This window comes from Dermacentor variabilis, chromosome 2, assembly GCF_050947875.1.
Source record: "Dermacentor variabilis isolate Ectoservices chromosome 2, ASM5094787v1, whole genome shotgun sequence".
In the NCBI taxonomy this organism is placed as follows: domain Eukaryota; kingdom Metazoa; phylum Arthropoda; class Arachnida; order Ixodida; family Ixodidae; genus Dermacentor; species Dermacentor variabilis.
The window spans coordinates 128,169,067-128,186,322 of record NC_134569.1 but is presented as its reverse complement, the minus strand read 5'-3'; the positions used below and the strand labels follow the sequence as shown (position 1 = coordinate 128,186,322).

The window sequence follows — 17,256 nt, the reverse complement described above, 5'->3', positions numbered from 1 at the left end:
TCTCCCATACATCTCCAACTACCTCGGTCATGTACTAATTGTGGCCATGTCGTCCCTGCAAACGTCTTAATGTCATCTGCCCACCTAACTTTCTGCCGCCCCCTGCTACGCATCCCTTCCCTTGGAATCCAGTCCGTAACCCTTAGCGACCATCGGTTATCTTCCCTCCTCATTACATGTCCGGCCCATGCCCATTTCTTTTTCTTGATTTCAACTAAGATGTCGTTTACCCGCGTTTGTTGCCTCACCCAATCTGCTCTTTTCTTATCCCTTAACGTTACACCCATCATTCTTCTTTCCATAGCTCGTTGCGTCGTCCTCAATTTCAGCAGATCCCTTTTCGTAAGCCTCCATGTTTCTGCCCCATATGTGAGTACTGGTAACACACAGCTGTTATACACTTTCCTTTTGAGGGATAGAGGCAACCTGCTGTTCATGATTTGAGAATGCCTGCCAAACGCACCCCAGCCCATTCTTATTCTTCTGGTTATTTCAGTCTCATGATCCGGATCCGTGGTCACTACCTGCCCTAAGTAGATGTATTCCCTTACCACTTCCAGTGCTTCGCTACCTATCGTAAACTGCTGTTCTCTTCCGATACTGTTAAACAATACTTTAGTTTTCTGCAGATTAATTTTCAGACCGACCCTTCTGCTTTGCCTCTCCAGGTAAGTGATCATGCATTGCAATTGATCTCCTGAGTTACTAAGCAAGGCAATATCATCAGCGAATCGCAAGTTGCTAAGGTATTCTCCATCAACTTTTATCCCCAATTCTTCCCACTCCAGGCCTCTGAATACCTCCTGTAAACATGCTGTGAATAGCATTGGAGATATCGTATCTCCCTGTCTGACGCCTTTCTTTATAGGGATTTTGTTGCTTTCTTTGTGGAGGACTACGGTGGCTGTGGAGCCGCTATAGATATCTTCCAGTATCTTTACATATGGCTCATCTACACCCTGATTCCGTAATGCCTCCATGACTGCTGAGGTTTCGACTGAATCAAACGCTTTCTCGTAATCAATGAAAGCTATATATAAGGGTTGGTTATATTCTGCACATTTCTCTATCACTTGATTGATAGTGTGAATATGGTCTATTGTTGAGTAGCCTTTACGGAATCCTGCCTGGTCCCTTGGTTGACAGAAGTCTAAGGTGTTCCTGATTCTATTTGCGATTACCTTAGTAAATACTTTGTAGGCAACGGACAGTAAGCTGATCGGTCTATAATTTTTCAAGTCTTTGGCGTCCCCTTTCTTATGGATTAGGATTATGTTAGCGTTCTTCCAAGATTCCGGCACGCTCGAGGTTATGAGGCATTGCGTATACAGGGTGACCAGTTTCTCTAGAACAATCTGACCACCATCCTTCAACAAATCTGCTGTTACCTGATCCTCCCCAGCTGCCTTCCCCCTTTTGTTTGGATCCGACCGCTGGTACGATCTGTTGGGAACTCGGCGCTGACGCCCGTGGTTGTACCTGGGTCGCAAGCCCCAAGGGTAGCGTTGGCCTGGCGGCCTGGGGTACAACTGGAAGCATCCGAAGGTCCCGGCAAAGCATGAGTCGACTGGTAACAACGAAACAACTTGTTTATTTTAACATCGCAAAGAGTTGGTGGTCAGGTTTGACCGAAGTAGAGAGACGGGAAAGCACTTCACTCAACAGAAGAAATCGGAGCCCTCCTTTTGGCGTCCGGGGGCAGCTGTTTTTATACTCTCGCAGTTGAGGGCAAGAAGGAACCCCTCAAAAGACGAGCACGTGAATGTACAATGGGCTAATGGTGACGCACACTGTCGTAGCGATGCCGTAGCACCATGTCGAGCACGATCTCGTAGCACCCTGTCGTGGCGCTGCCGGTCGGACACAATGACTGTAATGAGAGGATGGTCCCTGCTTTGGCACCGCCTGTTTCGGGCACAATGACTGGAACGAGATCCCTGCTTTGGCATCACCTGTTTCGGGCACAATGACTGGAATGAGATCCCTGCTTTGGCATCGCCTGTTTCGGGCACAATGACTGGAATGCGAGGATGATCCCTAGGCGGTCGCATCGCCGCAGTCGCGCCTGGAAACACCTGGCGATGAGTGTTGCGGCGACGACGATCGGGCCAAAATGTCTGCCGCCCCGCCGCAGTCGCGCCGGCAAAACCACGTGTCGCAGGCGAAACGCAACAGACCGCCCCGCCGGGGGAAGGAGATCCCGATGGACAGGGGACTGCATCCGCTGTCCGGAGGGATGTCGCTCGATGATGCTCATAACCGAAGTCGGGCGTCCCTCGACGTTTCTTGAGCGCAGCGCACAGAGAAGGCCTCGTTCTCTCGTTCAGGTTCGCACGGGACACTGCAAAGTGACTTCGGGAGAGTTCACATTTTTGTTCTCGTTCCCGGCAAGCGTTAGAACTACGCTGAAACTCAACCGCTCAGTCAGCAAGCACGGCACAACCCTCACTAAGCCCTGCCAGGCTCTTTCCCCTTTTTATACCACTGCCTAGTTCCTTACAGTAGTCTAGCATCACTCAGAACGCGTCCACAAATTGAAAAATTGCACTAGAAAGCATATCATCACTTTGAAACACTAAACAAAAGCAATATGTTAAAAAAAATCCTGCCTCAGGAAGAAAAACATCAGTAACCAACAATTTTGAGGCTGATTCCTTCGTTAGGGGCTTCGACTTAAGCCATCGGCGTTACCGTTGAGACTCCCCTTTTTGTAACGCACCTCAAAGGAATATTGTTGTAAAGCGAGGCTCCAGCGCAGGAGGCGGCCATTTTTGGGAGAGATGGTCTGCAGCCATTGGAGAGGGCAGTGATCCGTCTCAATGATAAACCTCGAGCCGGCTAGATAGCATGACAATTTCTGAACGGCCCACACGAGACACGCACACTCTTTCTCGGTGGCGCTATACGCCTGCTCACGACTGGTCAGCTTACGACTAGCATACAGGACGGGGTGTTCTACTTCTCCATTTTCCCGTTGGCACAGTACAACGCCCATGCCTCGCTCACTAGCATCGCACTGAACAATGAACCCTTTTGTATAGTCTGGCGATCGTAGCACAGGCTGGCCTGTTAGGGCACTCTTTAGGGCGCTAAAAGCTCTTTCCTTTGTCTCGTCCCAGACGACTGTTTGAGGCTCTGTCTTTCTTAGAGCATCCGTCAGGGGAGCCGCGATATCAGAGTACCTAGGGATGTACCTCTGATAGTAGCCGGCGACACCCAAGAACGACCGAATATCGGTCTTGGTGCGCGGTTGCGGAAAGTCTCGCACAGCGGCCACTTTTATTTCAGAGGGGCGGCGACGACCCTGACCAATCACGTGACCGAGGTAGACAACCTCGGCCTGTGCTAACTGGCACTTAGGAGCCTTGACTGTCAAGCCTGCTTCGCGCAGGCGGGTTAGCACTGCCCGCAAGTGTGTCATATGCTCAGACCAGGATGCGGAGAATATCGCTACGTCGTCTAGATACGGTAAAGCGAATTCTTGCTGTCCCCGCAACACTTTATCCATGAGGCTTGAAAAACAGTATGGCGCGTTCTTCAAACCAAAACTCAACACTTTAGGACGGAATGTTCCCATTGGTGAAATGAACGCCGCATACCTACTAGCCTCTTCTGTGAGTGGAACCTGCCAATAACCCCTGACAAGATCTAGGGTGGAAATAAACTGAGCGCTACTAACTTTCTCAAGGCGCTCCTCGATGTTAGGGATCGGATAAATTTGATCCTTAGTGATGGAATTAAGCCTGCGGTAGTCGACGCAAGGACGAGGTTCCTTGCCCGGTACCTCAACTAAAATCAAAGGGGAGGTATAATCACTCTCACCTGCCTCAATAACACCGAGCTGTAGCATTTTCTTTACCTCAGCCTCCATAATATCGCTCTGGCGGGGTGACACCCGATACGCCTTGGATCGTACTGGCTCTGGGGAGGTAAGTTCTATATCATGAGTAAGTACAGAAGTCCTACCAGGCCTCTCAGAGAACAGACCTTGAAACTCTTGTAATAGCTGGTGTAGTTCGGTTTTCTGCTCGGGCGACAGCGGTGCTTTACTGATAAGGTCACTAATGACTTGACCGGTGTCTTCCCTGTTCGTCACTGAGCCTAGTCCCGGAAGCTCGACCGGAAGCTCTTCAGGAACGTTTACCATCATGCACACCACTGCTTCCCTTTGTCTATAAGGTTTGAGCAGATTACAGTGGTAAACTTGCTGTGCTTTCCGCTTTCCTGGCAGACTTACCACGTAGTTAACGTCCGACAGTTTCTGAACAATTCGTGCTGGGCCCTCCCACTGCACGTCTAGTTTGTTGTTTAGCGATGTGCGCAATATCATGACCTCATCGCCAACCTCAAAACGACGGGCCCTGGCTGTCCGATCATAATAAACCTTGGCCCTCTGCTGGGCCTTTGTCATTGCTTCACCTGACAACTCCTGTGCCCTTCTTAAGCGTTCGAGGAGCTTAAGCACGTACTCCACCATGACTGGGTCGTCGCCCCTACCTTCCCATGATTCTCGAAGCATGCGAAGCGGAGATCGAAGCGAGCGACCGTACACCAGTTCAGCTGGCGAAAACCCCGTAGCCGCATGCGGCGCGGTCCTTAAAGCAAACATCACCCCAGGCAGACACAGCTCCCAGTCAGTTCGATGTTCAAAACACAACGCTCTCAACACGCGCTTCATGACGGAGTGGAGCTTCTCAACGGAATTCGACTGTGGGTGGTACACTGAGCTGTGTAACAGCTTTACCCCACACCTTTCGAGAAAAGTTGTCGTCAAAGCGCTAGTAAACACTGTGCCCTGATCTGATTGGATTTCCGCAGGGAAACCAACTCGCGCAAATATGGATAGTAGTGCATTAACTATCTCAACTGAGCTGAGTTCTTTAAGCGGCACTGCTTCAGGGAACTTTGTCGCTGGGCAGATCACAGTCAAAATGTGTCTGTACCCCGTGGCTGTTACCGGCAGAGGTCCCACAGTATCAATAACGAGCCGTCTAAAAGGCTCCGTAATGATAGGTACCAATTTCAACGGCGCCCTCGATTTGTCCCCTGGTTTGCCCACCCGCTGACAAGTGTCACATGTCCTCACGAAATGGTCTGCGTCCCGAAAACACCCTGGCCAATAGTACTCTTGCAAGAGACGGTCCTTAGTTTTCTTAACTCCTAGGTGTCCGGACCACGAACCCCCGTGTGACAAGCGCAACAGATCCTGACGATAGCATTGAGGCACGACCAGCTGATCGAACTCCACTCCTCGGCGGTCTAGATACTTCCGGTACAGGACTCCACCTCTTTCCACAAAACGCGCAGTTTTCCTGGCGATACCTTCTTTGACATTGCAGCGCACGTTTTCCAGGCTGCCATCCTTTTTTTGCTCGGCTATCAAAGCCGACCGGCTGACTTTTAGCAACCTATCAAGTCCGTCTGACGTAGGCGCGATGAGCAAATCAGTAGATAGCTCTTCTAACTTTCCCGCGTCGGGATTTTCCTCTCCAGTATCTGGCGCCTTCAACGCTACAGACTCAATTTTATTCTGTTCGGGCGTGCTCTGAATATCAGCTTGCTGCGCCTCTGACCCTTTTTCATTGTTCGATAACGTCGGCCCCGCAACTACCGCCTTTGCAGCGAGCTCCCGAACCTTCGATCTGGTTAAGGCCTGAACACTAGCTTCACCAAACAAAAGCCCCTTCTCGCGCAGGAGGTGATCGGACCTGTTTGAAAATAGGTACGGGTACTGGGGTGGCAGCATAGATGACACTGCCGCCTCTGTCTCAAGCGCTCCGAAAGGTCCTTCAATAAGCACTTTTGCTACCGGCAGACACACGCTATGAGCTTCCACGGCTTGCTTGATCCATGCGCACTCGCCCGTGAACATATGGGGTTCTACGTAAGACGGGTGAACTACATCCATCGTTGCTGCGGAATCGCGAAGCACTCGGCACTCTTTCCCGTTCACGAGGAGGTCTCGCATGTAAGGCTCGAGAAGCTTCATGTTCTCGTCAGTGCTGCCTATTGAAAAAAAAACAACTTTTGGTGTTGTTTCCGGACACTGCGCCGAAAAGTGACCCGGCTTCTGGCACGTATAACACAAGCGCGCTCGCCTCATCTCGAACCGCTTTCTGCGTTTGGCTGCCGCCGTCTCTTTACGTTTGGTCGGACTGCTTTCGCTCGCATCCGCACTACGCGTGTCCCCCTTTGCTCTCATGGGTGTGAACTTCGGCCTCTCAAACTTCGAGCCAAATTCACCCTTTTGACCGTCCTTAGCTCCGCGAGCCCGACGCGTCACAAACTCCTCGGCTAGCTCAGCGGCTTTAGCCACCGTACAAACGTCTGGCCTATCCAAGACCCAGTATCGCACGTTCTCCGGTAACCGACTATAAAACTGTTCTAGCCCGAAACACTGCAGAACTTTATCGTGGTCACCAAACGCTTTCTCTTCTTTGAGCCACTCCTGCATGTTCGACATAAGCCTATACGCAAACTCTGTATATGACTCACTTTTGCCTTTCTCATTTTCCCGAAACTTCCGACGGAACGCCTCCGCAGACAGCCGGTACTTTTTTAGCAGACTCGATTTTACTTTGTCGAAATCCTCTGCCTCCTCTCTATCCAAGCGAGCGACTACGTCGGCCGCCTCGCCGGGTAACAAAGTGAGCAAGCGCTGTGGCCACGTTTCCCGAGAGAACCCCTGCTTCTCGCACGTTCGCTCAAAGTTAACCAGGAACAAACCAATGTCCTCTCCAAGCTTAAACGGCCGCATCAGGTCAGTCATTTTGAACAATACGCGTTCTCCTGCACCGTGTGCCTGACTTCCATTACGAGCGCGTTCCATCTCTACCTCAAGACGCTTCATTTCCAAAGCGTGTTGACGGTCACGCTCTTCTTTTTCTTTCTGCTCTTTAAGTTCGCGCTCCTGTTTCTCTTTTTGCTCTTTAAGTTCGCGCTCATATTTCTCTTTTTGCTCTTTAAGTTCGCGCTCCTGTCTTTTTGACCTCTCCTCAATAGTCTCAAGGCATTCCGACAGCTCGTCATCCTCAGCCTCTAACTCAAGAATAGCCTTTAGCAGTTCTGGTTTTCTGAGTTTGTCCGAGACATCCAGACCCAACTCTCTTGCAAGCTCTAACAATTTCGGTTTGCGCAACGACTTCAAATCCATGGCTGCTCTGAATGCTGCTTTCTCTACTGCTTACTATTGTCTTGCCGCAAACTAACCCGGCAGCAACGACAACCACAATTACCAGCTCTGTTTCTGACACTAACAAAAAGCCTGGCAAAGCTCAGAAGAAGAAAGTCCCGCACTCACCAAACCTCGCAGGCAGGAATTCCGCGCAGTCGTTCCGCTGCAGGCAACCAGTCGTCACACAGGGCTCGTTGCACTGCTCCCGGATCGTCGTTGAGCTGCTCAGCATACTGTCAACTGCATCTCTTTGCTGCTGGCCTCCGTTGTCGCGATCTCACCGCTGGCAACCAGATGTTTGGATCCGACCGCTGGTACGATCTGTTGGGAACTCGGCGCTGACGCCCGTGGTTGTACCTGGGTCGCAAGCCCCAAGGGTAGCGTTGGCCTGGCGGCCTGGGGTACAACTGGAAGCATCCGAAGGTCCCGGCAAAGCATGAGTCGACTGGTAACAACGAAACAACTTGTTTATTTTAACATCGCAAAGAGTTGGTGGTCAGGTTTGACCGAAGTAGAGAGACGGGAGAGCACTTCACTCAACAGAAGAAATCGGAGCCCTCCTTTTGGCGTCCGGGGGCAGCTGTTTTTATACTCTCGCAGTTGAGGGCAAGAAGGAACCCCTCAAAAGACGAGCACGTGAATGTACAATGGGCTAATGGTGACGCACACTGTCGTAGCGATGCCGTAGCACCATGTCGAGCACGATCTCGTAGCACCCTGTCGTGGCGCTGCCGGTCGGACACAATGACTGTAATGAGAGGATGGTCCCTGCTTTGGCACCGCCTGTTTCGGGCACAATGACTGGAACGAGATCCCTGCTTTGGCATCACCTGTTTCGGGCACAATGACTGGAATGAGATCCCTGCTTTGGCATCGCCTGTTTCGGGCACAATGACTGGAATGCGAGGATGATCCCTAGGCGGTCGCATCGCCGCAGTCGCGCCTGGAAACACCTGGCGATGAGTGTTGCGGCGACGACGATCGGGCCAAAATGTCTGCCGCCCCGCCGCAGTCGCGCCGGCAAAACCACGTGTCGCAGGCGAAACGCAACACTTTGCATAGCTCCTAAGGCTTTCTTTACTTCTTCTGGCGTTACCTGTGGGATTTCGAATTCCTCTAGGCTATTCTCTCTTCCACTATCGTCGTGGGTGCCACTGGTACTGTATAAATCTCTATAGAACTCCTCAGCCACTTGAGCTATCTCATCCATATTAGTAACGATATTACCGGCTTTGTCTCTTAACGCACACATCTGATTCTTGCCTATTCCTAGTTTCTTCTTAACTGTTTTTAGGCTTCCTCCGTTCCTGAGAGCCTGTTCAATTCTATCCATATTATAGTTCCTGATGTCCGCTGTCTTACGCTTGTTTATTAGCTTAGAAAGTTCTGCCAGTTCTATTCTAGCTGTAGGATTAGAGGCTTATATATATATATATATATATATATATATATATATATATTGTGGGGTTTCTGGCTCTCGCGGCGTTTTTCGGGCTCTCGTGGTGGTTGTGTGGAGCCATTGCGTTGTGTTCCCGGGGGCTCCGTGTCCCTCTCCTCCTTGCCTGGACGGGGTGGCAGCGGGTCATAAAACACTGTCACTCTGCTGTCATCGGGAAGCTCAACAGGCATTCCCCATTGGCCGACATTTTGGCGGGATTCGGGTCCTGCTTGCGTACACTCCGGGTAAGCGCGCGCAAGACAGGGCCCTGGGAGACCACATCGGGGCGTCGGAAGGTGCGTACGTGTTCCAAAATGTTTTACTCTCTCTCACTCTCTGCCGGCGGCGGCCCCCTTTGTCCGCCGCCGGCCGATCGTCACTTCGGCTCGTCGGGGTCCCTGCCTCGGAGGGCGCGCGCGCACTATTCCGTCGTCGCGATGTCCTGAGGCAGCGTCTGCCGATCGTGCCCCCGTCTGTTCGTCTGTCGTTTCTTTCTATTTCCCTTTTCTCTGCTGTGGGGCGCGCAATGGCAGGCGCTGACCGAAGGATAGGTAACTTCTTACTGTTGGGGTTCTTTGTTCTTTGTTTCTCGTTTCTTTGTTCTCTCTCTGTCGCGGTGCGCCTTTAGTGGCCACCGGCGACCATTTGGCCATGTTTTGTGTCTTAATTAGCTTCAGATTCGGATGTGATGTTAAAACGTGTGTTTGTATTGAGTGCCAGTTTAATAAATGTACTTTCTGGCTTCTCGAGAGCTTTGCCTAGGGTCTCCCTTGCTGCGCGCGTGGTCTCGCCTTCCCCTAAGCTGGGACCGGCGGGGCGCGTACGCGCGCAGCTGCGCGTCGGCACACGGAGGGGACCGGAGCAGGCGCGGACGCGGTGCCCTGCACGCATGGCGGCTCGGAGTGCTCGAAACCGCGGTGGTCGTCCGGCGCGCGCGGAATCGGAGCGTGCGCGCCGCGTGAGCATCGCGAGGAGACCACAATATATATATATATATATATATATATATATATAGAGAGAGAGAGAGAGAGAGAGAGAGAGACAGCTGGTGACATAGCAAAGGAAAACTGAATTACGCGGCTTAACTGGTCATGCGGTGGTAATATGACCGACATTTCAATTGACAGTTCAAAAAGATTGTGAAAAATGCTTTTAGAGCACAAAGAACTGGCATAGTTAACCTCATCCTAGTTACAATCTTTTTTGGTCTTGTTTTCATTGAGTGATTATGCATACCCACTGTGGGGGATTGACCAAGAATAGGACAGCATTAAAAGAAATATGCCTGCTTCTTTGTTAGAATGAAACAATTGGGAAGAATTAAACGAGTGAAAAATAACGTAATGTACTAAAATTTATCAACAAAATATGTGATAAACAGGTACAAATTTTTCGCGCCACTGAGCAAGCATCTTTATGAGAGTGCCTAAGAGAGAGTTGATCCAAAGGACCGTACTGTTAACCGCAATAAATTTACGTGAGGGTTTACATACCTTGTACTGCAACATGTACTGGCGCTTCAAAGGCACATTTAATTTTTCCGCGAGACATGTACTGGTCTGAATGCTGTATGGGATATATGTGTTATAGCCACCCTGTTGTCTTTCTTCCAAAAAATAATTTCCCGACTAGAAACATTCACTGCAAGCTCTCCAGACTGCGCTTGCAAAGTGTGTTCCTTAAAAAATAGAAACCACGACATAAAAAAATAAAAAGAGAGCTTAAAGTAGGTATCCTGGCAATGTAATCTAGTAAAAAAGACTAAAAGTAAACAATAAATTTTAGGGTTTTACTTGCCAAAACCGCGATATGAATATGAGGCACGCCGTAGTGCCGGACTCCGGACTAATTTTGATCACCTTGTGTTTTTTAACGTGTACCCAAGGAGCTTTTCATAAAGGTCTGTATCTCTTTACGTCTTTATGCCTTTATCTATCAAACTATCACGTTATTGTATTGAAATAAGGTGGACGTGGCGTCACCGTACCAGGAGAGGGAGAGACAGGGAGAAAAAGGCACGGAGGTTAACTAGACGCGAGTTTCAGGTTTGCTACCCTCCACTGAGGTGGGGGAACTAGGGGTTGCAAAGGAAGGAAATAAAGTGTGATGTAGATCTGTTGGAATAACGCGCAACATAAGGTGAAAGTAGTGTGTCAGGTGAGATAAATTTAACGTATTTTCTTTAACTAAGCGCATGTAACACACACACAAAAAAAACTAGAGTAATATATACATAGCATAAGAAGCCAACAAAGACACCAAGGACAACATAGGGGAAATTGCCTGTAAGTACAAATTGAATGGAATAAATAATAAATTAATGTAAATGAAAGTGTATGAAAATACAACTGCGGCGCCGTTTCCCCATTCACTTTCTGGGGTATCTATATAAATAAATAAATAAATAAATAAATAAATAAATAAATAACTAAATATATATATATATATATATATATATATATATATATATATATATATATATATATATATATATATATATATATATATATATATATTGTTCTGTACGTGCTTCTACACTACTACTACTACTACTACTACGACTACGACTAATAATAATAATACAATTATTATTATTATTATTCGACTGGAATATTTGAACAAAAGCCTTGATTTAGTTCGGTGCAGCTGCATCTAACGTTGTTACTAAAATCCTACAACGGTTAAGTGAGCTGCAAAATAGGCAATTTTCGATGAACAGCACTGAAGTTATGCAGATTAAAACATGTGCCATATAGACTAGCAATTCCATCGTACCGGTGGCTTTCCTTCACTGTACCCGTAAGAAGAAACGGAGTTTATCAATCTCAGTGTATACGAACCAGTTCGGCCGCCGTACAACTCCACCATGAGATTTGCGAACAGCGGCACAATTGCGAGGACTTCGCAGGCGACAAATGGAGCAAACGAAAGACGTTGTGTACTCACGCGTGACACCCCTGTCGAGGTCTTCGTAGTATCCGTAGAAGCACAGCTGCTGCAGCAGCACTGGGTGCAGCCGGTGGAAGGCCTTGATGCTGCGCAACCGGCCGTAGATGGACTCCAAGTCGTCCTCGGTCCGGTCCCCGGGACTGCACACAACATATTCGGGTACTTTAGCAGAATGCGTTGTTAGACAAGTTGGTTCATTGTATTTGGAAAGATTGGTTGCGCATTGTAGACGATCACAAGGAAGAAGACAGGACAGGCGCGAACTAACAACTGAGGTTTATTCGAGGAAAACACTACTTATTCGCGTGTTTTCCTCGAATAAACCTCAGTTGTTAGTTTGCGCCTGTCCCGTCTACTTCCTTGTGATAGTCTACAAAGCGCAACCAATCTTTCCAAATATTCGGGTACGTGATAGAGCTCTTGGTGAAGAGGCCAATGTTGGAGGGTTTTAGCGAGTCCAGTGTTCCGGTAAGCGCCAGCGGACTTGGTGTTTTACCTGATGAGCGGAGGCGCCAACGTTAATGGCCTGCACGGTGCAGCTACCCGGTGGAGCAGAGCTCAACCATACGAACACAGAGCTAATACTGCAATAACAAAGCGCATTTTACTTTGCTGCAGGTGAAAATTTTCAGCAGTCGTGTAATCGTGTTGCTGCCCAAAATTTACACCAGCAGCGAAGTAAAATACACTTGGTTACTGTAATATTAGCTCTGTGTTTGTATGTCCAAGCTCTGCACTATCGAGTTGCTGCACCGTGCAGGCCGTTCACGTTTGCATCTCCGCTGATCCGGCAAAACGCCAAGTTCACTTTCGTTTACCGGAATACCGTTAATAAAGATTTCTATTACGAAATATATTCACAACAGGACCTTTATTGAAGCTTGTCCAATCCAATCCTCGCAAGAGTGAAGGTTGTCAACAGTCTTACAGGTTATTGTACACAACTCTGTCTATTAATGCGCTTAGAATGTAAACAGACGAAGTTAGTTTTACAGCGAAGCCGTCAGTGCGACTAGTGAGGCAGAACAAAAGGGAAAATCAGGGAGGTTAACTAGCAGTGAAAATACGGTATGCTATCCTGCAAGGGGGAACAGAGGACGAGGAAGTAAAGAAGAAAGGGAGCACAGACAGACAACCACAGCGAGTCACTGTCACCGCCGACTAACACAGCACAATAGCGATTGTAGCACTATACGAACACCCATTCAGTGTACAGCCGTTTTTGCCACTCTGTTGAACTTAAAACCTGAAACAGTGCCCTCGCTGACCTCAGTGCGGCCAGAGCGCGCATAAATTTTACATGCCTGTTTTCATGGTTTTCAAGAAAAAGGAAATAACCGAGATCACTCACGAATTTTACATATTGTGGAAATGTAGGAAATGTTAGGGGTGACGCGCAACAAAATTTTTAATTGTGTGAGGCGTTAAATAAAAATTACTAAGCCTGCCCTTTTCGCATGTTTAAAAGCGTAATATGAAAGGCTCACAAAGTTTCGCTGCGTCTGTGACAGGACTCAAGCGGTAGCAACTTCATATTTGGAGAAAATCGAGCACATTCTACGATTGACGCGTACGGAAAGATTCAAGTGTGTGGGTCAATTATGTGCTTCAAAACAATTACTGGACCCTCGTTCTCTCCAAGTTTTCATGCGTTATATGCGTTGGTTTTCCCGGTCTCTTCAGGGAATAATGGCTCGTAGTTATTATCTTACTTAAATAGGAAGCATGTTGTGAGTGCCGAGAGATAAATTTTGAATTTGTGTGGTATAGTTACAGTCATCATAGAATATTCGAGCTTTCCGGAGCGTCATAGTGACGTTATTCGCAAGGTTTCAGAGATCCTAATATCACTGTACAAGACACCGAGTTTAAAATTAGTGAAAATGCAGATGGAAATAGGGGCGGGAGAAAGGCGTTGGGGGAGGGAGTCCTGGTTTATGTAAGAGCCTTGAAAATATTTACCCAGTCCTTTTTTTCGTCCTATTTTCATGAGCTACACGACGTTTGTCGTTGGTTTCTCCGGCGTACTCGGCAATATAACCAAGGCGCCATGGCTATATTTGTCGAAAATAACGGGAAGATTATAAGTAACGTGTACTAAAAGTTCATGAGTGTGTGTGTTGATTGCGGATTTCGCTATGAATTACGCATGCAAGTGCTCGGGAATGTAATGAGTGTGTTTTACCAACGGTGCAAATATTATGCCGCCGGACTAGCATAACTACATATTCGCCTCTGAGATTTAATTTAACGAAAATGGGGGAAATGCTATGGAAAACTTATGCGCAAAGTTTAATGCATGTTAACCAAACGCAGTCTTCATAAAGTAATTCCTTTAACAAATGCATCAAAGCGTTTACGTGGTCATTATCGTAAGTGTTTTTCCGACTTCCCGAGAGAATACTGCATTACGTTACACCATGTTCATGTTTGATGACAAGTGCAATGTGCAACGAAATTTTAACGTTTCTGGTTTAAATATATTTGCAAATAATTGCTAATTTCTCGTTTTTTTTCCGGCGCTTTCATGCATTATATGAGGTTTGTAGTACGTTTCCGCAGTGTCCTCGGTGGTGTAAATTAGGCACCTTATTTAGGTTTGGCGAATGTAAGGGCTAGGTTATGAGTGATGTGCAGGCAAAGTTCGAAATGGGTAGGTTGATAGAGGCCTTTGCAATAATTTACATATGCAAATGCTTCAGAGCGTTATGAACGTGTTTTGCTAGCGGCTAAGATCATAGCCCGTTTCACTGGTAGAACTACGAACTTTAACGAGGCCAAACTTAGCGAAAATGAGGATAACGTTATGGCTAATCTGTGTGCGAAGTTAAATGCGTATGGATCAAGTATAGCCTCCGAAAAAAAAAATTAACACTTTAGAGTGTCATGCGGCCGTTTTGAGCTATGTATGCCAACGTCGCGAGGTAACTGTACGTTAGACTAAGCTTATATTTGGTGGGAATGTGGCTCATGCTAAGCGCAATGTGTGGCAAAGCTTTCCTGGCTTAACTAGTAGAGCTACAAATGTGTATCGAAGCCTCGTTTCTTTTTCTGAGTTCATACGTTACGCGAGGCTCATAATGTGTATCCCCGGTGTCGCTGGTGAAGTAAGCAAGGCACGTTCGTTATATTTGCTTAAATGAAAATTAACAGCAACAGTATGAAATGAAAGCAAGAATATGCAATGATTACGCATGTGCACCGAAAAGCGCTACCCTCATGCATTTACAGAACTCGATGGCTTCGAAAGTAAGGTCAGTAGAGGCAGATAAGAAAAATACACTCCCATTACAGCTGAGCTGTCGCATCGTTGGGGTTTCCAACATTAATTTGAATCTTCCGCGATATCTTAGTGGCTGGTTCTTCTAACGGCCAACTTCTATAACGGCATACTACAGCCCTCGTTGCAGTGCTCCGGTCTGATACTCTCCTATGGCGGTTGTCACAGGTTTGTTTTTATGCGTTGCATATTGCAATCACTCAGTTCAGCCCTTGGGCACGGCCGGGCAGCCACCATTGACCTTTAGCGCAACCACGTGACGTGACGTCACGACAGCCGGAGGAAAAGCTGGGCCCCAACACGCGCGGTCGCGCGCGGCCGCAGCCACCACCTGACTCCCGCTCCTCTCGCTAGGGGCGCTGCGCCGGCGCGTGACGTCACGGAGGAAAAGCTGGGCCCCAACTCGCGCGGTCGCGCGCGGCCGCAGCCACCACCTGACTCCCGCTCCTCCCGCTAGGGGCGCTGCGCCGGCGCGTGACGTCACGGAGAAAAGCTGGGCCCCAACTGGCGCGGTCGCGCGCGGCCGCAGCCACCACCTGACCGCGCAATATGCAACGCATTCTTGGCTTAACCAAGCTAAGCCTGGTCATTTTTTTTATTATCATTTACAACGTGATGTAAGCATCACATGATGCTGCTTCAACAATGACGCGGGCCAAAGAATCCGCTGGCGTCTTATTCCGTCTATGCGCCCACGGAAAGCTTTTCTCCTTTTCCGTGTCAAAGACGACCCTCTGTTGTAAAACGCTGCGAGTGACCTATGCTCCGTTTCGTACATAGCAGTCAACGCTGTGGAGGCTAGAGAGACTTCTTGCAGCGGCTTCGTTCGCATATGAATATAGTTCGACGTTTTTTGACCGCAATTGTGCGCGACTGTTTCTTTTATTTAACGTAGGCTCCGTATTGAATGAAACAAGTTTTAATCCTTAGAAACGAACCCATTGCGGTATACGGCTGCTAATTCATTGTTTTAGAACATTTTTATTTTTGTCGTTCTTTTCGGGATTTTTATTTGCAACCCGTAGCGACTAGCCTCACGTGCATGCTCGCGCGAGCGAACGCCGTTGGCGCGGAGCCAAGCATGGACGGAACGCGAGGAATGATAAATTTTCTTGGCAGAACATCTTGCGTATAGCTTCCACAGCGTTGACTGCTATGTATGGAACGGAGTATAGAAAATCGCTTTTGGATGCCATGACTTTGACGTCGCTTGTTGGCGCTTCGATGCCAGTGCTTTTACAACAACGATATTGATTACAACAGCAATATGACGCGACGTTAGACTAGGGGATTCATGTTGTGTGTATATATATATATATATATATATATATATATATATATGGAAGGGATGAAAAACAGGACAAAAAGCGGGAGCACATACCATTGTGTTGTGTCTTTCCAGTCTGTTACTGTTACACATGTAACATCGACGAGACGCTCGCACACATTATCTGTGTCTGCCCGCGATACAATGCTGAGAGACAAGTGATGTGCAGAGTACTGGACCAGGGACAGTCAGGCACGCAAGAATACTGAAAATATTATATTTCCTTGCGTGTTAATGCGATAGATGGTTGACTGACGCTGTCATACTGAAGGCAAAAAAATTTGGAACACTTCGAAGTTTAGTTGAGAGTCAGCGCTCCTGTCATTTCCTACCCTTCGTCTTTGTCCTTCCCGTCTTTTCGCCATGGCACCACACCAAATCCCTCAGCCGTCGTTGAGCTTATACTATACAATGCTTTGTGGCTACCGTTGGTGCTTCGTGACTGTTACTAATGTTGGAGAAACATTCACACGCCATGAACGCACCCCAGCCGAAGCAATAACGGAGTTTTTCGTGAAAGAGCTGGTCTTGTGGCGCACAATACGAATGAATCGACGAAAAAACACACCAAAAGATGAGCGGATCCATAACTGGTGTTATTATGAAAATGAAGATTTGATTGGGCGATGCAAATCTTGTTAACGGTCGAAATCGCTGGCTACATAGGGTCTAGTTGCAATGACACAAAACCCTTCTGAAATCAACCTTGTCTGAACTGTACAATTTCCTTCAGGAGACAACTTCGAAGCAGGCTGCTGCTTTCATCGTTTCATTTCGGAAGCAGATACGAAGCAGGTTCCGTGGCACGCCCCACCACGACCATCCGACACTTTCCGCTATTTTCTTCTGCCGCCCACAAAGGCAAGAGTAAGCGCCCTCTATGCATTTTGACACTGCGTAAATCCCATAACAAGGAAATGTGATTAAACCTTAAAATATCTAGGTATGAGCCATACTAATTTGACGCTCAAGTGACAAGCGTTGTGGACCGGTTGCTTCGTTGCTTTAGCGGGATTAATCTAGTAGTTCAATAAGGTGAACCACCATGGAGGTGTGTCGAGCTACAGCAGTCTATTTCTGAGCGCGTC

The 17,256-nt window shown here is 48.0% G+C and overlaps 1 protein-coding gene across 2 annotated transcripts in view; it reads right to left on the bottom strand.

Moving 5' to 3' along the window:
* Positions 1–17,256, bottom strand: part of Epac (Exchange protein directly activated by cAMP) — a 514,493-nt gene that overhangs the window by 383,292 nt on the left and 113,945 nt on the right. For both annotated transcript variants that reach the window (XM_075681972.1, XM_075681973.1), the window contains exon 3: positions 11,559–11,701. In XM_075681972.1, the coding sequence (XP_075538087.1) occupies positions 11,559–11,701 (143 nt within the window). The remainder of the gene's footprint in view (positions 1–11,558; positions 11,702–17,256) is intronic.